This window comes from Scardinius erythrophthalmus (assembly GCF_964197995.2).
Source record: "Scardinius erythrophthalmus genome assembly, chromosome: 17".
NCBI classification, from domain to species: Eukaryota; Metazoa; Chordata; class Actinopteri; order Cypriniformes; family Leuciscidae; genus Scardinius; species Scardinius erythrophthalmus.
This window is the reverse complement of record NC_138237.1, coordinates 23275414-23300036: the sequence shown is the minus strand read 5'-3', so window position 1 is coordinate 23300036 and position 24623 is coordinate 23275414. Positions and strand designations below refer to the sequence as shown.

Below are 24623 nucleotides of genomic sequence, written 5' to 3'. Positions count from 1 at the left end.
TATAGAGCAAATTTCCTGTGTAGTACTACCGCTTTACAGAAAACATCACACTATTTACTATATGTCGTCATTTTCTCCACATGACTTGATGGTGCATTTTGATGTGTCTTGGCTGCTTGTGTGAATCCTGATATGCTTCAGTCTTTTTATTTCAGCTCTCTGTCTCAAAAAAGACAAGGCCTCTTCACAGTTTCCCACGTTATGTCAGTAGATTTGTAGATTTTACATCCATCAATGACTTCAGATAAAGGGGTCTGTAGGGGCAGATACAAGCTCACACATCACTGATCTACTGACATAATTCACACATCACCGACACGCATGCATATTGGACATGTCCCCTTTAAGAAGACGTTCATGAGATTTTGGGGGTTGGGGTTCATGCGCGTTTTTCTGACTCATTAGTTCAATTAAAAACACAACTGTTGTTGTTCTGACACTGCAATCCTGCCTCCGTGTATTTTTGATAGCACAAAAGCTACAGGTCATACATACAGTTGTCCTTGATTCCTTTTAGATAAAAGAGTTCAATGTACAATGAAAGCCATACTTTTCAGAACCCCTGAGTGACATCAGAAAGATGAAGATAACTGCCCACAATAATTTGCCCACTTTCTCATAAATGGCAGCCGAACCTGATTTCACCAAAGTAAAACATGTTTCATGTGGAGCAAAATTACAAATAACCAATTCGATATGAGGGATAAGTTTACAGTTTATGTCAAGTTTAAGATTACAACCAGGGATAGGTGCTTCAACATCAGTGTTATTCACTTATCATTTCCCTCTGATTTTAGGGATAGCTTATGGGTAGGGATAGGGTTAGGACTACATTTTCAGACGGAATGTTGTTTCAGGATCATCAAAATATGCTGACTTAGGAACAGGTCTAACTCGGCTAAATCAAGATGTGCATAAATGGCACATAATACTCTTTTAGATTGATCTGATGTGTGAAATATAGATGATCATCAGGAAAAGGTTATAGTACAAAAATGATATTATTTATTATATATACACCAGTTACTTCAGGTCCTCAAAGCTGGAGTGCTGATGTCTCACCAGTATCAGCAGCAGTGGGACTGTTCACCGTTTGTATCACTCTGCTTGTCTAGACAGGCAGCATTATTTTATGTTGTAATACTATTTCACTATATCATTGTTTTTACTGTATTTTTTATCAAATGTATGCACCCTTGCTGAGAGACATCTTTCAAAAAAAATCTTGCCGACCCAAAACTTTTTTCTGGCCTGAACTTCTCTTTAAATAATTCTCTTTTTCTTTCCAGATTGAATCTGGAGTTCAATATCAATCTTAGAATTATTTTTAAGTATACAGATATGAAATGCCAGGAAAGATGCCAACACCCCATGCCTTTCTTAACCGAGTAACTCATACAGATCAAATTTTTCACTAATACTATAATGATGCACTTCCAAACTTAACTGTGCTCTATGGTGCCAAAGTAAACATGTTGTGGTATATGACCAAGCACAGGAGAAGAGAATCAGAGCACTTCTACTGAAAGTGGCTATTTTGCTGTTGACTAATAGAAGGGTGCGCTCACTTTCTGTTTGAGTTGCTCTCGCATGGCTGAAGTGCTTGAACAAAATGTTCTTAAAACAGCCACTCAGAGATGAATCATAAACAGGGTCTTATTAAAAACAGAGCAACATTAATGATGTGCCTTGGTTTTAGGCTTTGTCCTTTTTCAAGTAAAAATATTTCAATATCCTTAAATAAACATCTACAAAATACAGTTGTCATAATTAGGTGTGCTACAATATTATAAGGCCGAAAATAAGCCGTAATAAATGGCATATATTACAATTTCGTCTGAATAAATAAAAAATAAAAACTTACAACTAAAATCAGATATTTTAAATGCTACAAGTGAATTAAGACATAACAACATTAAAATGTACAGTTTCTAAAAGGGATATTTATATTGAGTTTTCCTTAAGATTATGTTTAACTTATTATATATATTATTAATTCGTTTTTAAGTATTACATTTAGGTGAGTGTTAGATGACATCAAAGCTAAACTAATTGCATAATTATTATATTTTTAAATAATTAATAATGTAATAATTTAGCTTAATGTAATAATAATTCTACAGAAGAAAAAAAAGATTAATACAGGGTTAGTTAATGATCTGCTTCTGCGGACTTCTCTATTAATGTGTTGCTCAAATGTTTAGGTCTCCTTTATAGCCTTTCGTCCTCGTGTTGCTTAATATCATCTTCATTTTAAGATTTATGATGTTGTCATATATTAACCCTCTTTATAGTGGTATAACAATAACAATCTTTCATTCCTAATGGAAGGGGAAGAATTATTGAGCTGTCAGCGGGTATTATTCTCAAAGTTATGAGCCCTTGGGTTCTTTTGACCTCTTAAGGACAGTCTATGAGAACACAAAGCATGTGCACACATTACATACAATATTTATGTGTGCACGTTCACTTCTCTGCATGCATCAAATACACAACAAGCCGTATACTATAACCTTCTTCTGTGCTAGATATCTACATGTGTCCACTTGAAACAGTCCACAAAAGAAGGAGTATTTACATTACATGTATTGTCTGAAGTCTCGATATTGTCTAGAACTCCAGGGGTTCTAAAGCAGAAGACCACAGAAACAGGATATGCAGCGTTCATTTTCCTCTGTGGGCCAGAGATCTGTCTTCACCGACTCATTCTCCACCATCTCTGCTCTTCTAAACAATGACACGCTCCCTGCTGAGATCTCCTGTGGGCAGCTTTCATATCAGCGTTAGCTGTGTCTGTTCAGCTGGGTGACAGAAATGTCTCAGACTCTGGGGCCGTCCAATGGGAGTGCTGTTTACAGCCTGTGAAAACACCAGGTCGCCACATCTGGAGCCATCTGGAACCTCCCAACCTGGAGATCTCCCCCAGTCTGTCTACATATGCACAGCGTCTGTCTTCTCTAGAGGCCAAGAGGATACATGCAGACCTTACAGTTGTTCCCCAACCTTTTTTTTTGTCTCATGTACCCCCACACAGCCCTCACAGCTAGCCTTAAAGGAGTAGTTCATCCACAAATTAAATTCTGTCATCATTTTCTCACCCTCATGTTTCTCACAAAAGAAGATATTCAGTGGGTTTTTTTTTTGTCCATACAATGAAAACGAATAGTGTCCAATGTTGTTTTGGACCCCAGTGACTCATTGTACGAACGAAAACAGTTGGGTGTAGGAGGGTGAGTAAATGACATCAAAATTTTAATTTTTGGAAATTATTTACACCTACAGTATAATGGAGTGGTGCAGGTATGACAACACAACCCGATAGGATTTTCCCATAGGCTTTTGGATTATCGCAAAAAAACAAGCTCTGTGATCAACAAAAGTTTATGATACTTGCCCCGTTTTGTCCATCAAGATCATTTTCAAACACAATTTTTCAAGCCTAAATGCAGTCACCCGAAGTAAAAGCTAAAGTTATGCTACAAACGAACTACACCACAGTCCCACGGCTTCAACGTCACCATCACTAAGCTTCCGACAACTCTTTCAGTTTTTACCTAAAGACTTTTTCTTAGAATAATTTATAAGAGCACAATTATAAGCATAACAAGGCTGTAAAATTGAACTGAGTTTACCTATTTTTTCAAGATTTTTTTCAAGACACGTAAAAGCTTAAAAAAATCACGAGTGGGGTAATACTGAGGTATTTTATGTTGTAGTTCACTACAGACCTTATTTCAGCCATTTAACCAAAATACCATTCAAAAAACCCATTGACTTTGGGACGATGGAACCGGAAGTGCTAAAATGCTAAATCGTTTCCGCGTTTTGGCCTACAAAGTGGCCTTCATTCCTGCACCACTCTGTTTCTCAAGAAAGGCTTAACAGCTAATCTATGTATTAATAAAGTACAAAATGCTCTCATGAAACTCTAGATGGTGCTGACTGATAGGTTCTTAACCCAATCAGCTTAAAATCACATAATTCTCTATAGAGCACAGCTGATTGGTTCCTGCTGCGTCAGTAGTCAGTGAGCTCCACCTGTATAGATCTGCTACAGGTAATTCATGTATATTATATTGTACAGCAGCAGCAGCAGCAGCAGCATGTCTTACTTGATCACAACACTGTGTCGTGTATTGGCAGTAGCAAGTCCTGTACTTTCTCTGCAGCAGCAATGACAGCAGCAGCAGCATAGCAGATATATTTCGACAAGACCATACATATCAACATTGTCATATCCATTACCATGCCAAAAAATCAGAGAATTGTCATGACAAAAATACAATTAAGTCATAATAAGGGTTAAGTGCTGCTAAATTATAGTTTGAAAGATTAACTAAAAGTGACCATTATAAAAGGGCAAAGGACATTTTATTTATTTTATTTATAATAATTATTTAGCTTAATGTAAATATAGTTACATTCAGTATTGGCTGATAACCATTATATTGGTGAACAAAGCAAATTCTAATTATCAGCAAGTACCTGCTATAACCCGTGGTTGGGACTGGTGAGGCCTGCTGTCATCCCTTCTCTCTTTCTCTTCATGCCTGGAGCGCAGGGTTGCAGGAAAGTCTGTCGGCCAGTGGCCAGCATAATGAACAGAGGGAATGTTTTCACAACTGGTGTGCATTTACCCTCACTAGAGGCTTTCTTATATACAACAGCATTATTTTCAGAATAACAAGCTGCCTCTAAGGAACTCACGAACCACATTAGTAAATACAAACGCTGTCCCTGCATTTCCTCGGCTCTGCCATTAAAGTTGGTTTTCAGAAAGAATGCAGCCTTTATAGAGTACCGGAAAAGATTGGTAAGATAAAAGCTATATGATATCATGTTCAATGTCTTTACTGTGTCATGCTGCAGGGGTCTGAATTGTTAAGAAAAAGCAGAGAGCTATGGGAGATTTACAGGGTAGTCAAAGAAAAGGGGGTCCTTATGATAATGAATAGATAAATCAGGTGGGAGTCTGAGGTACCAGCATGCTGTTGCCACTGCTATCAGAGAATAGGCATCTTTATGTGCCGACTGCTGTTGGCCTCTTGAAAAATTGCATCTCATTCTTAAAGGGATAAAATTATGTCATCATTTACTCACCCTCTTTCCAAACCCATACGCTATTATTTTTCCTAAGTAGAAAGTTTTGAAGCTCATAATGCAACTTTAAAGTTTCATTCTTCTTTTCTTTAAGACCCTGGTATATCCTTCATTTCGAACAAAATCAGGCCGAAACTAAGTTTGTTTGGTGTTCATTTTGGGAGTTCGAAAAAGCTTAAAAAAAAAAAAAAAGTTTTACTTCCCATAAAAGTTCTCTCCGCCTGGTTAACACCTTTGTACTACCATTACATAATAGAAGAAGCTGCTTGATTTAAAACAATCTGTTGCATGAAGTGCTATATAAATAAACATGACGCGACTTGCTATGATCAGATGCTTTTCTTAAGCTTTATTAAAAAAATGCTTGCTGTTTTCTCGTTTTGTTGTGTTTATTTTTTTATTGAGCGGAAAAGTGCACAGCACATATTTATATGTTCATCTAAACGCTGCTCTCAGCAGTGTGTGCAGCGTCAGATGTTCGCTAACAGTATATCGCTAGTCACATATTTTTAACTTCGTTTTACCCCTAAGTGAAGAATGAAAAACAACTTTGTTTTGAGAATATCGGGGCCTTTAGTGTATGACATGTTATATCTGTATTTTTGTTTTATTCCTGTAGAATAAATTCTATTTGAATTCAATTTAAGTTGCATGTTAACATGTTAAAGGGTTAGTTCACCCAAAAATGAAAGTTCTGTCATTAATTACTCACTCTCATGTCGTTCCAAACCAGTAAGACCTTCGTTCATCTTCGGAACACAAATGAATATATTTTTGATGAAATCCGATGGCTCAGGAGGGGCTCCATTGACAGTTATTTAATTAACACTTTGAAGGCTCAAAAAGGTAGGAAAAACATCATTAAAATAGTCCATGTGACTACAGTGGTTCAACCTTAATTATATGAAGTTCACAAGAACACCACGACGAATGCACGTGTTGATGACGCAGGAGCTGACATTCTGACATATGACCTAAAAGCAGTCTATGAGGAAGACGCATGCGAGGTCACGAGGACGCTCTCGTGAACACGCGTCGGAGACTGATACAGAAGAGAAGAAATTACTGAATAAAGTCGATATTTTGTTTTTTGGCACACAAAAAGCATTCTCGTCGCTTCATAAAATTAAGGTTGAACCACTGTAGGACTATTTTAATGTTTTTCCTACCCTTCTGGGCCTTCAAAGTGTTAATTAAATAGCTGTCAATGGAGCCATAGAATTTCATAAAAAATATCATAATTTGTGTTCCGAAGATGAATGAAGGTCTTATGGGTTTGGAACGACATGAGGGTGAGTAAATCTGACAGAATTTTCATTTTTGGGTGAACTAACCCTTTAAGGTGTGTTGACATTCATCGATTCCCTCATTAATGAACTCATTAGTGACAGGAGAGGCCAGAGGTAAATATTATCACTCCATATATAAAATAAATGGATTTTCCTCCTGTATGTGTGTCTGTATAAATTTATGAGAACATTTGGCCAAGCTCAGCTCATTCATCATAGGTGTGCTTTTCATGATATCAAGCTCAACAAAAGTTTGTGTTCTCCTCTGCCAAAGAGGTGCCATTCGTAATTTATTTGAGGCTATGATCCTCTGTCTCACTAAAGAAAAAGGAGAGAAAAAGATCAGTCTATTCCTCCTCCACCTCCATCTCTCTCATTTTATTTGACAACTTGTTTTGATGCCTTCAGCTGCCTTCAGCTTCAGCCAAAAAAAGATTTGCAGCTTCATTAATGAACTTATGAAATATAATTTGATGCATAATGACTTATCATACTTATTGGACCTTCCAGTAAACGTGACCATAATAAACAGAAAATTTGCTTATTCCCTAATTGTAAACCCTACAGCTGTGTGTACACCTAGACCAGCCCTAAACGTCTGCAAACACGCACATGCCCTAAATGTCCTAATAAATATGCCTTTGATTTAAATAATCTCAAAGGATAACTATGCTTCCATGGATTGTTTTAATAAAGGGATATTAAATATAATTTTCTGAAAGAACTAGGTCATGCTTTCCTCAGAAGTTTTATTATTACCTCCTTTGGTTTGAATCTAAATAACAAAATTAAACCTCTTTCCAATGCAATGTATTTGATTATCGTACATAAGTTCACCTGTTGATCTCAGCCTTTTGTTGTAGTTCTCTCTTGAATTATTATGTGTGAGTTTCATAATGAAGTTTTCACCCCATCAGAGCTTTATGATCACTAAATCAAGAGCATTTACTGTAAACCCAGAGACGCTCATAACTTCCTGCTCAACCTTTGTAGGCGCTCTTTGAAGTGAAACACCGGGGTGTCAAAATCAAATCCTGTTGCTCATCAGCTCAAATGAGCTGTTTATTCCAATCCAATGCCATAAAGCTTAATTTGAATCCAACCTCGGTTTAAGCCAAACATAATGTATTCTGTAATACAGATACCAATGTGGTATTTTGGCAACATATTATAAATAGACTTTGTGCCAGAAACCGACACATTTCAGCACATGCCGTTCGGATTGCTACATATTTTGACACTCAGGTTACGTTATTATTAGTAAAGTAAGACCATACTTGTAAATAATGAAGCAGATTTTGTGGTATGATCATGTCTGTGGATCATTATTTTATATTAAACTTCATATTCTGCATGCGAGTTTAGCCATGCAAACATCTTCTCATACAGAATAAGTCGGGTTGTGTGTTCCAGTCTGTCATTAGAATTTACTAGCCAAGCGTGACTCAAAAGATCAGGTTGTAAAGCCGTTTGCCGCTCACCTCTCGGGGCCATACGCTAACGATTATGATAAGATTATAACAGCCCGGACTCCTTCCAACCACGTCGGTTATTTGAAACAACGAGCAGAAAATACAGCGTGCTGTTATTCAAAGCCAATCAAGACAGAGAGAGAACAGCAATGTGTTTTTCTGTAGTTGGATATTCTGCCCATCAATCTTGTTTCTGGGTTTAAATACTTGTTAGAGACAGCTGTGAAGGATAAGGTGGCCATTTCAGTTGATCTGCATCTAGTTTTTCAATAATGCACTGCTTCAAGAGGAATGATGCCATTTTTGGAAAGCAAATTGATTTGAAGTATTGTTTTCATGTGTTTTACACGAGTTGGCGGAGACTGTAGACTGTGTTGTAGAATTCAGCATGCAATTCACCAGGCAAAAAATACCTTAGACTTGGTCTATGGTATTTTTGGGCTCTTTTGACTAAAAAAACAATCACAATTGTGCTAAAAACACTCAGAAGACCGCATAACACTGTCCTGAAGCAATGGCGGTGAGTTTTTCACAGGCGAATGCAACTGATATTTTCTTCATAACATGTAAAAATCTTAATTGTGAACCTAATTGTGCTTGATTAGATTTGCTCAGAGTTGTTTAAAAGCATCAATTCTGTGGTTTGTTTTTTATAATTTCTTAGAGGAGCTCAGGAAAGACTGCACACTACAATCACTTGACTGACTCATTGTTTCAGCTTTTTAACCATGTGTAACTACAGCTGAATAGCTTATATGGATCATATTAAATCAAAGTCAGGACCATGGCTGTTTTGTTATACTGGTTTTTCCCTAGGACGTGGTCCATGCAAAACGTCTGAGCATTTGATATCCATTTATAACCTCCATAAATAAGAGTCTAGGCAGAGACTTGATTTATTGTCTTTCATCTTGAGAGATGGCTGCCCTGTAGACAGTAGCAGGATGAGAGGGATGTGGAGACAGATATCTGCACTAAAGTTTTTCCATACTGCAGAGATACAGCAGATCTCTGGGTTATGGGGGTTCAACATGGGGTTAAAGGCTTGAAGATCAGTTCAGAAATTCATCATAAAAACCAAACAAATACCAATGCACCACACCACAGTCCGTATTTTTTTTCCCATAACATACTGAGATAAGGCCATTATAAGTGCAAAATAATGACATACTGATAAAGACTTTATGATTGAATAATCTGGTCAAATAAAAGATAATTTTTTATAGAACATAATTTTTAAAGGGGAAATGTCGAGTTTGACAAATGCAAAATTTTCTCTTATAAAATAAGAATAAAATCTTTTCTCTCTTCTAAAATAAAATGTAAAAATATATTTTTTATTTTAAAATTAAATATTTTTGCTTGTCAAATAATCTGACTAAATTCAGTATCCCATATCAGTAATAAATCATGGGGACACAGTTAGCAAACAAATGACAAAGATTCCTGAGTCATTGGTTGGTTGTCCGAAGAAAACATCAAATCTTGAATATTTCCAATTGACAGCCAAATCATGCTCACTATTTCATGTTATAAAGCTTATACATCATAATAGTTATAGATGGAGAGATACACCCTAGATATTCCGGCTGATCTTATGAAAGGGATATACAATATATTATTTCTGTTAGGTAGGTGCTTTGAACATCTGCCATTGCTGTTGTATAAATCTTAAGTCTTCTATTCTTTGCAGATAGGCCTAACGGTTAATTTAGTCACGGTTTTCATCCCAGTCTTTGATCTTTGTTTAACTTTATTTTTTGAGAAATATGCTTTTGAATCAGTTGCTGTGATCTTTATTCCTAGTAGGCCAAGAATAGCATGTTTGGAAAAGCGTACTGTACTATTCCCACAAATGTTTCAATATATAGTAGGACTTGGATAGTGTTCAAAGTATGTACATTTTCTGTAGCTGTTTGTTTGTTTGTTTTACTAATGTAACTACAAAAATAGTTTAATATTTAAGTGTTAAAAGCACATCTATGGTTCAAGGAAAGAACAAACATATTATGCTGTAGCGATTGAGACTCTTGGTTGGTGTTGGCGGCAGGGTCTGAAGCGGAGCCTTGATATCCTAAGATGTGGATCAGCCGTCTTCATCTCAGTCTGGTCTGAATTTGATCTCAGGTGGGTGGGTGAGTAACGAGGGGGCAATTAACGGCTTTTCTTCCCTCTTTTCACACCCTTTCTGCCAAATTAGCCTGTTCTCTGGTGTTAAAAATTAAAGTTTTAACATATAACACCTGTTCAATTAATGCCCAAGGAATTCAGAATAAAAGACCCCAATAATTACACACTCTCAGGCCGCTCCTAATACAACACTGATGGAGGACCGGAGCCCTTATCCAAGCACCTGACAATACTTTGCAATCAAAGTGTTAAGGAATTAATTAACGTTAGGTCTTTTTGAAAGCTAGGTGTAAATGTTATCAAGGGCTCATTCCTTTTTAAATACATTCATGTTGGTCTAAAAGCATTCTCAAAGGAAATGTCTTCCATGAACATTCCGGATTTCATTAACTTGCTGCTCTTAAAATTACTAGTTGTCGCTGAAGGATATGTGAATGACCCTATTGATTTGTGTGTGTGATGAGATCCACAGTCAAATATTAACACTAAAGATCCTATTCAGGTTCATTATTATCATTTCACTTAATGAAACAAATTCGGACTATGTGTGTTTGGTGGTCAGTTTTACGCCTGTAGGTGGCCGAAAATTCAGTTGATGATTTGTTCAAAAACACTGATTCATTTAGAAATTAAAGAGGCTATATGCAACTTTTTCCCCAAAATAAACTTAACAATAGCCTTTTTATTTGACCATTTATGACTCAAACATCTCCTGATGAGCATACTGACACCTTGTCAGCTCACAGTGGGTGCACCTATAAGCCTGTATCCTATTTTTCCTATTTTCTGTCGGGTCGGATTTTTCGCGCGCTGTCTGCGGATGTGATGTCAAGCGCGTTCATGTTAAACGTTTCAGATCACTCTGCCACCACCGCTAGTCAGCAAACAAACTTAGTTATTCAAACAATATATGTATTTGACTGTTCTTACTTCTGTAAACATAATGTTGACTTCTTTGCAGCGGATGACTTGTGAAGTGTGCACGTACGAGAGCGAGCAGAAAGGAAGAGCAGTTCCGCTTTTTGGCCACAGGTGTCAGTTGCGAGTTTAAATTTCAGAAAATCGCATGTAGCCTCTTTAACCCTCTGGGCTTCTTCGTATTAGTCACACTTAGCTTCCTCCCGCCCGAAAACGGGCGAAGCCTTAAAATCTTACTTAACTTTTTCCCAGGATAACCAATCAAATATATTTTTGTTCTATAATGTTTTCTGGTTATTATGTAGAATTTTTGGAATTTTTAATGATATTTTGCATTAATTAAATAATTTTTATGAGCTATTTTTTCCATTAGAATTAATATATTATTTTTTCTTTTTTTTATTTATTTTTATTTTTCAATAAATGCAACATTTCACATCAAAATAGAGTGCAGGCCTAAAAAAAAAATTTTTTTAACTGAGATGAGCGCCATCTAGTGGCTTCAAAATGTATTAATTTGTGTCATGTCCTATAACCGCCTATAGGCGGCCTATAGCTTTTTTATTTATTTATTTGATTTATTCCCATTCGGAAAGAAAAAAAAATATTACTAAGCAACCACTGAATGGAACAACACAAATTATATATCATTTTAAAGCTTAGGATCTCAGCTTTTTAATGCATCTAATTACATTTATTAACTCCTAACGAGTGTTGAGTAATCCCTCTAAAACCGAGTGTACCGCCAGCAGGCGCCACCTAGCTGCGAAAATATTCTTTACCATATTTTTTAAAAATCTTGCCTTGATTAACACAAAGTTGATGTCATTTGAAAGCTTAGAGTCTGAACTTTACATTGAATGTATCCACTTTGAAAAACTCTTAAGTATTGCTGAGTTATTTGCTGATAAATAGAATTTCTTTTTTTTCATAATCTATAAAATAATGTACTGAAATGTGTCAAAAACATCATACAGCTCATGAAACATTCTCAGATAATTGAAAATGGCACTTCATTTTTTACAGCATATTATTACAATTAAAATGAGCCCAAAATTAACATAATCTATTGCTTTTATGACAAGATATTCTTCATGAAGAAAAAATTGCCCATGAGGGGGTGTCAAAGACTGTACAAAAAGGCTATCTCTTTTCCAAATGCTGTTACTTTTGATTCCTTTGTCCAAAAATTATTATTTTTTTATCCAGATGCAGCTAACATGTAGGGGGACTTCACTAAAAAAGAATTTTCCTCCTACCTTATTTCCTTCCTGAGTTATTCCATGACAAATAAGAAAGATATGCAAAATCATAATAAAAATTATATATATATATATTGTCTTTTATCCGCTGTTTCTTGGCAGGACAATGTCCAAATGTAATGTAATTTATATTTTCAAAAAATTTAAAAAGAGTTCTTTCAAACGATACCTACCTTTTGACTCTCATTGCTATAGTTTTGGAGTTATTATGATTATATCATTTTTATATAGTTTGGGGCAAAATTTGCTGTTTCAGTCTTACCTGTTCATTTCTCTCTCTGTGTGTGTGTGTTTTTGTGTGTAGGTGTGTGTGTGTGGGGGGGAGGGTGTCTTATTTGCACTCTTGATGTTCTAGAGTGTCACCCCTTCATTGCTGTACACTTTTTTTCAGCACAGTGGCTGATCTGTAGCTTGTACCACCAAAAGTTTCTCTGAGTTTTCCTATTTTTTCGTATTTCCCATTCATTTCCTATGTCGCCCGTTTTCGGGCGGGAGGAAGCTAAGTGTGACTTTTTTTTTTACGACCCTTTAACATATCAGAATCATCTCCTTGATTTTTTTGTGTGTTCATATAGGTAATAAAACAAAAGTCACCAAGTTTCACCCCCATCCGATGAAGCAAAAAAATTAAACAATTCGAAACGTTCAAGTTTTCGCCCGTTTTCGGGCGAAGAAGCCCAGAGGGTTAAACAAATTTGGCTGTATCCGAAACTTGAAAAATGCTGCCTCTGGAGGCAGCATACGGAGGTAGGAAAGCAACAAGACCCACCTGAATCTAATGATCGATGATCTCTTATCGATTTTTTTGAGGCAGCATAGGCTGCGTTTACACTTGGCATTAACATGTGATCACCGTGATCCGATCAAGCAGATCAGATCATAAGCCAATCAGGACACGGTGGGTTTACACCTGTCCACATCAAGTGGCTTCTGTATCTGGATAACAGATCAGATCTCGCATTCCCGTGCAGTCGACCTGAAATGGTGGCTTTTTTTTTAAAAAAGTTTTCAGTAGGGGAACATTTTACAAATCTCGCAAAATGAGGAGGATGAAGAGGCTGCAAGTACAAATAATGTGGATAGATGCCATATTGGAAACGGTACAGAGAAACGTATGGGTCCGAGAACGTTGCCAGTTGTGGTGGGAAAAATGCACGTTCTTTACAGAAAATGAATGGTTCTGCAACTTTCGGGTGCGAAGGCAAACATTTTAGTATATATGCGATGTACTTCACACTCGACTGTATCGCAAAACCACACAGCTACGTGCAGAAATTCCTGGAGAGAGGAGGGGGAATAATGACAATGGGCAGGGTTTTGTGTGACGTCCACCTGTGAATGCAGACAAGGTGCGTTTACATTACACTGAGATCCAATCACAATGCGTCCTCGACTACCTCCGAACCTGGACACGCTGATCGGATAACATTCCGATTAGAAGTGCGTTTCAGATGCAGCCAAATTTGTTTAATTTTTAAATGAATCAGTGTTTTTGAACAAATCATCAACTGAACTTTCGGCCAATCGTCCAATCTTTTATACCACGAGTATTAGAATGTGATTGGATAGATGAGAAGATAAAGTGACTCAACAATTGAGTCTTCCTGGCAGAACTTATTTTAAAGCTTTCATATTTTTTTAGTTATCACCAAAGCTCTATTTTGTTGTAGATCATTAAAACCGTTATGCTGCCTCAGAAGTCTGTCCGAAATCAGTTTCATCTGGTACTTTTGTGCGCAAATGCTGCCTGCAAAGTCATTGCAGTTAACCGGTTAGGGCAGCAAGGCAATAAGTCAGCTGTCTAAGCTTTCAGACGTCTTTATGGGTGCGTCTTTGAATCATTCACTCAATCGATTTCAACTGAAACACTCAAGTTTACTCGATAATGTCCACTATGGTTTTGGAGACCAATACAAATGGCTGCCCCCTCAGATAGTGCACTATGGGTATAGGGGGCGATTTCAGACACAACATTTGATTCATTCACTCAACCGATTTGTTCAACAACACTGACTCATTCAGGAATGAGACACCACTACTGCGTGTTGCTCGGAAACACAACAGTTGATTCTTCTTTGGCTTTGGTTGGACTTCTATCCCTGGCAGAGCAAAACTGTCAAAGTGCCTGGCAATATTGCATATAAAATGCAAGTTTCTTGATTTATTTGTTTGTTTATTGAAATGCTTTATAAAAGCAGTCATATAAAAGCATATACCATGCTGTTGGTTTTAATTCAGAACAGTACCATTCTTGCTAGTGTGATATTGCTTAGATAAACCCTAACATATATCTTGATGTAGTCTGGGTTTAGATAAAGCACCATTTGGTTGCTAATACAGGGGCCTGTCACAAGCTTGCCAATGTGACAGATGCGTGAGGAGGCTTTTCGGGATTTTTACTGACTCTCAAGTATTTTATCACACTTCTTTAGATAAGAGCATACTGAAAATTATTTACCTCAACAGCACTGAATTGGAATTTGTAAGCTATAATTGTTTATTTTGAGATGTTTAAATTTTTACTTTGTTTTGCTCATGCAGTTGATAGGCATTATGGTGGTTTCAATTAGGAGAACAGGAAGTAAACTCTACCTCCAAACATATTTGGCCAGGGTAATTTCAACAGTTAAAGATGCATAAGCTTAAAAGTGCCGACCCAGCTTTTCCCTGTGATAAATCTCCCACATCCATTTCATGCCCTGTGGAGGGGAGCCGATGTTTATGCAAGACATTATAAGGGTGTTGGTATAGATTACTACAGATCGTAGAGCAGAGTGTGCAAAATGTCTTCCATATGATATCCACATATTCTAAAGACATTATGTCTGTCAATCATTCAGCTCATGAAAATTTTCACATGAACCACCATTTCCATTTTTGTGTGAGCCCCTCAAATAATAACTAGCACCAGTTTGCATGGTTGCAACATGGTTGCAAACTTTCAGACTTTAATAGAGTAATACAATCAAGTTTTATGCAAGTAATAAATGATAAATGAATCTCATGTGCCTCAACTTTTAACACAGGGCCTGTTGCAAAAGTTTCCTCAGAGTCTGGGGTGGAAGTATGTCTTTTTCTTACAAATAAAAGCTTGTGTGCATTAGAATAATATAATTTTAGTAAAGGAACAATGTGTACAGTATCGTCTAGGGGACAACATGTTTATTGCACCCAGTTGTTTGGCAAATCGAGAAATGCCGAACTTCACTTAACACTAACTTGATCAATTTGATGCATAACATGACAGTGGAGAGAATGAAACCAGAAGGTCCCAGAAGAGCTCTGCGCATGTAAATGAGACGCAACTCATCTATGAAAAGGCCAGAAATAACACACATACACATACACACACACACACACATACACACAGACACAGCTGGATAATGGACACAGGTGAATTTTGATCCACTATGTTTCATCTTGATGTGTACTGATTCTTTAATTTTCAGCATGATTTAAGTTTTTTGACTTACTTTAGTTCTGTCATGACAGCTTTCGGACAGATTGGCATGGGAATGGGAATGGATATGGAAATGTTAAACTATTTGGTATTTGCAGAATACATCTGCTATGCTGCTGCAGCAGAGCAAGTACAGGCATTGTTGTGAGCATGCAAGACATGTTGCTTCCTCCTCTTAGCAGATCTATACAGGTGGAGCTGTGGAAGGAGTAGGGTTTCTGGAAGCGCGTTGCAGGTTGCTAACATCAACTACCAGTAATTGTTTTGAATGTTGAGCCGCAGCTCATTGGCTGCTGATGCAACAGCAACCAATCAGCTATGTAGATGACAATACGATTGCTACCAAATTAGTTAATAAAATACCTATCAGCCTGCACCTGTGGCGTAGCCACGAGGGGGCCTGGGTGGGCCTAGGCCCCCTCATTTACATGTCCGGCCCCCTCATATTTCTGATTGCTTAAAATAAAATAATAAAAATAAGAAATTGTTGATGTGTTAGTCTAATTGATAGATTGACCAATCAAAATACTGCGCGGTAAAATGCGGCTGTTTTCAAACTTGATTTGACGTGTTGTGCGTAACCTATGCCGTCATCTTCGCGTGAAGATTATCGAGAGTTCATGCGGTGAATGGCAGCGTTGTGCAAAGTGCAATATTACGCACGAAAAGATGAGCGAGAAGGAGAAAATAAGCCATCTACATCTGAGTTTGCTTCAGCTTACTACAAGACGACAGCGAGTGAAGCGGCTAGGAGACAGAAACGTATATTTCATCACAGGAATAGCGGTGAGACTTCGACTCAGATCGGCACAATGGGCAATGACTTGTTTGCAATTGATGAACCGCCTTCACAACCAGTGATGATGACCACACATTTAAATCCATTATGATTAATTTGAGTAATAATGTGTTTTCTTTACCAAGAGAGTGGAAAGATGAAAACCACTATTTTTTGTTTCAAACTTTCACATAGCATATTTAGGTTATAAAAATAATAAAAAAAAAACATTTAAATCCATATTTGATTTTCAAATATTCTAAAATATAATAAAGGATTAGTTTCCCCTCAAAATGCAATAAATTCATGACACTTTTTTTTCCAAAATGCAATTAATCCATTGAATCAATACACAAATTATTTTTCATATTTTAACTGTTGAAATACACAACAAAGTAAGTTGATCCACATATGACAGCCTCGGAACTTGGTCAATACTAATCTTATACAGGCACTGGACTAAAAATAGCCGACATTAAATCACCATCCCTAAGAAATACCTCCTGAACTTTTTTTTACAGCGATCAGCTGTAAAATGGCTTGGTCCTGCTTGGTTTTTCGTTGACTTTGAGTAAAACAATTGAAAGTTTTTCAAAAGATCCCCTGGGGTCAAAATTTCAGCGTGACAGAAGTTTGATGCTGTCGTGTGAGAACCATTTTTTTACAGTCTATGGTGAGAACAAGCAACAGTCGAGATTTTGTCCTCCTCCCGCGTGCCTCATCTTCTTAATCTCCTCAAGTAGCCTAAATTATTAGATTTCGATCATGGCTACGTTTCTCCCCCACCGCAGAAACCACCATAGGGTCACCAGTGCCGTCAAAATTATTATTATTAGGCTATTATTATTATTATTATTATTATTATTATTATTATTATTATTATTTCGTGGATTACAAAGTAGAAGGGAAACTAGGATGCCGGGTTTTTTCAAAGCGCCGCCGTTACGGGTTACAAAGCGTGGAATGGTGCGCTGACTGCCACGGATATCGCATTTTACGAAAAATTAAAAATGACTTTAACACCGACCAGATAGCCTACAATACAGATTTTTGCGGGAACTAAATATATATATATATATATATATATATATATATATATATATATATATATATATATATATATATATAGCCTATATATAGCATATATATATAGGCTATATATTTAATTTTGGAACCAAACTCTTTATATATTTGCTGAGTAAGATGACATGATTGACACTTTATAATCGCCCTCGTAGGCTACTTCACGTTAAAGATAATAATCGCCGAGCTATGTCGCTAGCCTAGGCTATATTTATATATAGCCTATATATATATATATATATATATATATATATATAGGCCTATATATTTAAATATATTAGTTGCCCCCTCATTTTAAGATTGGCCCCCCCAAAAATAAAATTCTGGCTACGCCCCTGGCCTGCACCATCTAGAGTTTCGTGGCAGAACTAGGTAATGCAAATATGTTTTTTCAGCAGATGTGGAATTTAACTAAAATTGTGGAATAGAACTAAAATGACCAAAGATATGGACTCCATGCTGGTTTTTGAATTTAGGAGATCATGATTCACAGCTGTGATACAATATGCACTGCACAAACTGCACAAACTTACTTTTTCAATAGCGTTGAAAAACCTATGTGAAAAACCACAAACTTTTTCAATAGCGTTGAAAAACCTTTTTCAATGAGATCATTATTAAATGATCTCAAATTAATCAAAAACAAATTCCAAAAGCAAAATTAATCAAAGCAAATTATCTAGCTAATCATTGTGTTCTAGTGGTGGCATCTTAAATTAAGAATTTATATTGTCTAGAGCTTGTCTAGTTGTACTTTAGAAACTTCAAGCTTCTTCTGCCAACTTCAACCTTCCTCCTCTTCTCTTGTATATTTCTGTTAGTCTACTTTGTGAGAAGTCATTGTGTTTGTTTGACTGGACCCATGTGAAGTCATTTTTGGCAGCTATTGTGCTGCAGAAGGGGACTGCAAAGATTTTCTTTCCTTGTCTGTCGAAAAGCTACTTTTCCCACCTCTCTTATCTGGGGGGTGGACACTCCTGGGGAAGTTTCCACCAAAATTATCACCCCAGCTTGTGGAAAAGGATGTGTTCCTCTCACATTGGGGAGGGGATCAGTGATATCTGCACAGGCTGTTGTTAAGAACACGAGTTTACATCACATATACTGTACAGCTTAAGGTGCAGTCACATTTTCCATTGCTCTGTGAAATTTCTCCATGGATCTCAAGCTGTCTGGCGGACATATCGGCATGGATGAAGGAACATCACCTGCAGCTCAACCTGGCAAAGACTGAGCTTCTCGTCCTCCCTGCCAATCCGTCTCTACAGCACGACTTCACCATCCAGCTAGATTCAGCATCAATCACCCCATCAAGGTCGGTCAGAAATCTTGGAGTAATATTGGATGACCAGCTGACCTTCACAGACCAAATTACAAAGACATTTCGATCATGCAGGTTTGCACTGCACAACATCAGGAAGATCAGGCCTTTCCTAACTGAGCATGCAACACAACTTCTCGCCCAGGCCCTGGTCATATCTAGGCTTGATTACTGCAATGCTCTTCTGGCTGGACTTCCATCATGTGCAACTAAACCTCTACAAATGATTCAGAATGCTGCAGCCCGTCTTGTCTTCAACGAGCCCAAAAGGGCCCACATCACTCCTCTGTTCATCTCTCTGCACTGGCTACCACTCGCGGCTCGCATCAAGTTCAAGGCATTGACGCTTGCTTACAGATCTACCACAGGCTCAGCTCCCTCCTACTTTCACTCACTCCTTCGAGTCTACATCCCTACCAGAAGCCTACGATCAGTCAATGAGCGACGTCTCGTGGTACCATCACAGAGAGCCACAAAATCACTTTCCAGAACATTCTCATTCACGGTTCTATGCCGGTGGAATGATCTCCCCACCCTCATCCGGAATGTAGCGGATAGTAGCGCACAACTGGAAGATCAGCGCTCATCCACTAGGATCATATTACTTCTTACTTATTTTTTACGTTTACACATGCAAGTAGTTCTTATGTTCATGTATTTGAGTGATTATTGTCATGTATGCAGGATTTTTCTTCTTTCCCACAAAAAAAACAAACAAAACAAAAACATTGTGTCTCATTTGATTGGGTGCCACATTTTAGTCAGTGCCACATTTCACCCTTTGTTACCCTCTGTTCACAGGTCCTCCAGGAAAACGGGGAAGAAAAGGAAACCCTGGTGAGTACCTGTACATTACACACACATTTGCACACATCTCATAGTTTAAAAACGACCTGAACCTAACCTAAAATTACTGCAAAACAAATGTTAAGCGATTTTCAGCTGTTCACCAGGAGAAAGGATCAGGATCCTCTCATGTGTTCCAGACCTTTCGTTCTTCATGTCATGTTTGATTTGTGTTTCTTTGAGGAACCATTGAACAGATGTAAATGCCCGTAAATATTATGCGGTTTGAAAAAGATATTTTTTCTTTGGTAGTCTAGGTGACGTTTCTATCATATTGATCAGTGGGGGTCGAAGAGAGACGTTCTCCTCGTCATCAGTCATTTTCCCAGCATGCTGTTTGTTTTACTGCTGATCTCTTAACCTCAGAAACCTGAGAGTGCTTTGAAGTTGATAACACCATGTTCCAGCAGGCAAAAATGATTATAATTATGATGTAGCTGCATATGTAGTGCTTAACCCCAACAAAAATCAATGCCTTTCAGTCAGCCTGCAGCCCAATTTGGTATTAGTAGTCAAGGCCGTGTACTCTCTACCAGATTCCCCAGAAGAAGAAAAAAATCACTAAAGTATTTTAAATAATCCCTGTACTTTTACAGAGATTACCCACATTTGCAGTGGCCATGGACCCTGATGTATTTTGTTAATAGACATTTAAAGGTCCCGTTCTTCGTGATCTCATGTTTCAAACTTTAGTTAGTGTGTAATGTTGTTGTTAGAGTATAAATAATATCTGTAAAATGATAAAGCTCAAAGTTCAATGCCAAGCGAGATATTTTATTTAACAGAAGTCGACTACATCGAACGGCCCGTTTGGACTACATCCCTCTACTTCCTTCTTTAATGATGTCATTAAAACCGTTTTTTGACTAACCTCCGCCCACAGGAATGCTCCCTCAACTCTACCGAAATTCGTTTATGTACTTGCGCACTTCTAATAACTTACTGTGTTTACTCAGCTGTTACGGTGATTTTCTGAAGTAAAACTGACGCTTCATCTTTTGTGTGATGTACAATAAACTTTATTAAACTCATCAGTATATGTTTGATCATCATTCAGACAGCAGACTTGTAGGCTATTAATAAATAATGGATACATACAAGCAGATGACAAATACGTTATAATAACCGTAATTAAACTACTAAACTATACCTGTTTCATCTCTATACAGCACTCTGACTCTGGAGGCATTATTGTCCGACTCGAAATGAACACCGTTACTGAGAGTTTCTGATATTATCATCATTCTGTGAGATGAAATTGTCCTGAGAGACTGAGCGCGAGCTCATGAAGCTCCGCCCCCTGGGTCGTCCAGCAGCAGCTCATTTGCATTTAAAGGGCACACACTAAAACAGCGCGTTTTTCTGAGCCCCCCTGTAAAAAATTATCTGTTGGGTATTTTTAGCTGAAACTTCACATACACACTCTGGGGACATCAGAGACTTATTTTACATCTTGTGAAAAGGGGCATAATACGGGACCTTTAAGATATTTTTTTTTACCTGTCATAGAAAATGAATTGTGGTCCAGTAAATTCTTCAGTGCAGCACTTTGTGTAGCTTTCTGTACTGTGGAAGTATAAATATCCTTCCCATGATAATAGAGCCATAAAATACTAATCAAGTAAATCTACTTAGGAGCAGCCCTGCACTCAATATACATCTAGTGACACATACACTCTCACTGGCCACTTTATTAGATACACCTTGCTAGTACCGGGTTGGACCTCCTTTTGCCTTCAGAACTGCCCTAATTCTTCATGGCATAGATTCAACAAAGTGCTTGAAACACTTCAAAGATTTTGGTCCATATTGATATGATTGCATCACACAGTTGCTGCAGATTTGTCGGCTGCAAATCAATGATGTGAATATCTTGTTCCACCACATCCCAAATATACTCTATTGGGTTGAGATCTGGTGACTGTGGAGGCCATTTGAGTAAATTGAACTCATTGTCATGTTCAAGAAACCAGTTTGAGATGATTTGAGCTTTGTGACATGGCACGTTATCCTGCTGAAGGAGCCATCAGAAGATGGGTACCCTGTGGTTATAAAGGGATAGATATGGTCAGCAACAATACTCAAGTTGGCTGTGGTGTTTAAACGATGCTCAATTGTTACAAAGATGCCCAAAGTGTGCCAAAAAAAAAAAACACCCCGCACATTACAGCACCAGCAGCAGCCTTGATACAAGACAGGATAGATTAATGCTTTCATGTTGTTTATGCCAGATTCTGACCCTACCATCTGAATGTCGCAGCAGAAGTCAAGACTCATCAGAACAGGCAACTTTTTTTTCAGCCTTCTATTGTCCAATTTTGTTGAGCCCGTGTGAATTGTAGCCTCAGTTTTCTGTTCTTATCTGGCAGGAGTGGCACCTGGTGTGTCTTCTGCTGCTGTTGCCCATCTACTTCAGGGTTCGACATGTTGTGTGTTCAAAGATTCTCTTCTGCAGACCTTGGTTGTAACATGTGGTTATTTAAATTACTGTTGCATTTCTATCAGCTCGAACCAGTCTGGCCATTCTCCTCTGACCTCTGGCATCAACAAGGCATTTTTGCCCACAGATCTGACGCTCACTGGAGATTTTCTCATTTTCTAACCATTCTCTGTAAACCCTAGAGATGGTTGTGCCTGAAAATCCCAGCAGCTCATCTGGCACCAACAACCATGTCACATTCAGGGCCCTATCTTGCACCCAGCGCAATTGACTTTGTACACCGACGCATGTATCATTCCTATTTTGCACCCGCGCACAGCAGACTTTTCCCTCCACAGACACACATCGGTAAATTAGGAAATTAACTTGCGCTCCCGGGGGCGGTTCAGCGCAAAGAAGAGGCGTGTTCCGGCACAAACGTTCCCTGGTGCTATTTTGCAGGTTTAGAAAACAATTCCGCCACTGACCAGGAAAAACCTAGTCTAAAGTCAGTGGCGCGTTGAGCATTTTATTCATATGCTATTTTAAGGGCGCATGCTTGGCCATAATCAATGTAGCGTGTTCACAACGCGCATGCACTTTGCTTATCTCATCTACACACAGACGTAGCAGTTCTCATTTTTAGAAAACCATACATTATTACAAGGAAAAATATTAACACACGAGGGAAATCATTGTTGTGTCCATGAAGATGTGAAAAAATAGGCATAAATCTAGCTTACACATTTACCCAAATTTTTATACGCCTGTTTAACCGAAGCTAATTTGGGTGGGTTTCTCCCATCCCCATACAATGTCACTTCTCAGTTTTTTACGGCCCTTACGAGAGCGTTGCTCTCCTCGGCTGTGAACCGCTCCTGGCGTGCGCCTGGCAAATCCGCCGTTATAATAGCAATCCGCCATGGAACAAACGCGCCTGCTCTTAAAGGGAATGTGAGATGTCGCTCTGATTGGTTTATTTCACGTTACGCCCAAACCACACCTATGAATAATGAAGCTACTTCAGACCAACCCCTTTTAGATTTGCGTCGGGCGCAAGAGTCATTTATCCCGCCGGTATAATAGCAACAGCACCCAAGACCCGCCCACAAAGTTACTTGCGTTTCGTGCTTGATACTTGCGTTTCAGATCGTTAAAAAAGGGCCCTCAAAGTCACTTAAATCACCTTTCTTGCCCATTCTGATGCTCAGTTTGAACTTTAGCAGATTGTTTTGACCATGTCTACATGCCTAAATGCATTGAGTTGCCATGTGATTGGCTGATTAGATATTTAACAAGCAGTTGAACAGGTGTACCTAATAAAGTGGCCGGTTAAAATAACATGGTATCATGTTAATCAAATCTATTTTTGGTCTATTATTTTCATTATTATTATTGTTATTATATCATGCTGCTTGGTAAGCTAAACAACTAGCTTGGTGAATTTATGTTTGGCTTATTTATGACAGATAAATAATCAGCCTTGTTTTATGAAGTAGCCAAGTATAAATTGCCATCCAAGAAAAAAAACGGCTTCCTGAAGTTCTTTTCCTTCTGGGAGGTCCTTTTCTGCTAATACCTGGAGTTATGAACATATAATCGAATTCAGGACATGTAATTGTTTTTGCAAACCTGGCTTGAACACTCCTTTACACTTGCAAAATGTTTTGTGCAGCTCTGTTAACTGATAGCTCTGGTCAATTAAATGACTTTTATAGTCCCTTGTATGCGATATAAAGTGAATTGTTCTGTATCTGGAAACCTTATGCGTAATGCAACGGCCCATTTCGGATTAATTCTTGGGTGGGTGGTGGCAGTAAATAAGGGAGATGTTTTTCTCTGCCGTGGGGCTGCTGCTCTGGTGGTCCAGTACATTCGGTGGCAGGCTCAATATGTTCGTCTTCAGTTTTATTGTCGTGTTCATGTACAGTAAATTATCATGCAAGATGAGTGCTAATGGACCAAATTCATCACATCATGCTTAGCATGCGGACCCTGGAAGTGATCTCAAAGCAGAGATGATGCGCTAACTGTGTCTTTGTTCTGAGTGTGATGACTTTGGCGGCTGATGGGAGGACTAACAACCTCCAAAACACACAGCCTGGTGTCCATAAAAAGCTCCTTTCTTGCCGCAGGACTCTGGGTGACCTAAACTTGACACAGTGGGAATCTCCTTTCCTCTGTTCACCATGACAGAGACGGGTCAAATCTCCCACATGGCCATGTGACTGAAAGCACTCTTATCACCACAGCCATTTGTAGGAGTTATCGCTTGTTTACTTGGCTCTCTGATCCGAGGCAGATCTGGATCCTCCCAGCACCGTTTGTGTCTCCGGATCTATTCGGTGTCACATTCCACTCCCTATCACATCCCTCAGGCATCAGAGCAGAGAGACATGCCAATGACTGTCTTGTGCATTATGTTCATTGTGCTGACCAAAAGTGAGGAAAGATGTGCAGCAGAGGAAATAGCAACCCAGATGTACTTATGATGCTTTTGACACTTCATAAAGAGTTACTGCAGGATCTTGACTTATTCACAAAC

General features: G+C 38.2%; 1 protein-coding gene across 1 annotated transcript in view; it reads left to right on the top strand.

Moving 5' to 3' along the window:
* Positions 1–24623, top strand: part of col23a1b (collagen type XXIII alpha 1 chain b) — a 102940-nt gene that overhangs the window by 55940 nt on the left and 22377 nt on the right. Inside the window, 2 exon segments of the mRNA XM_081391549.1 lie at positions 19615–19652; positions 19655–19660. Coding sequence (XP_081247675.1) covers positions 19615–19652; positions 19655–19660 — 44 coding nt within the window.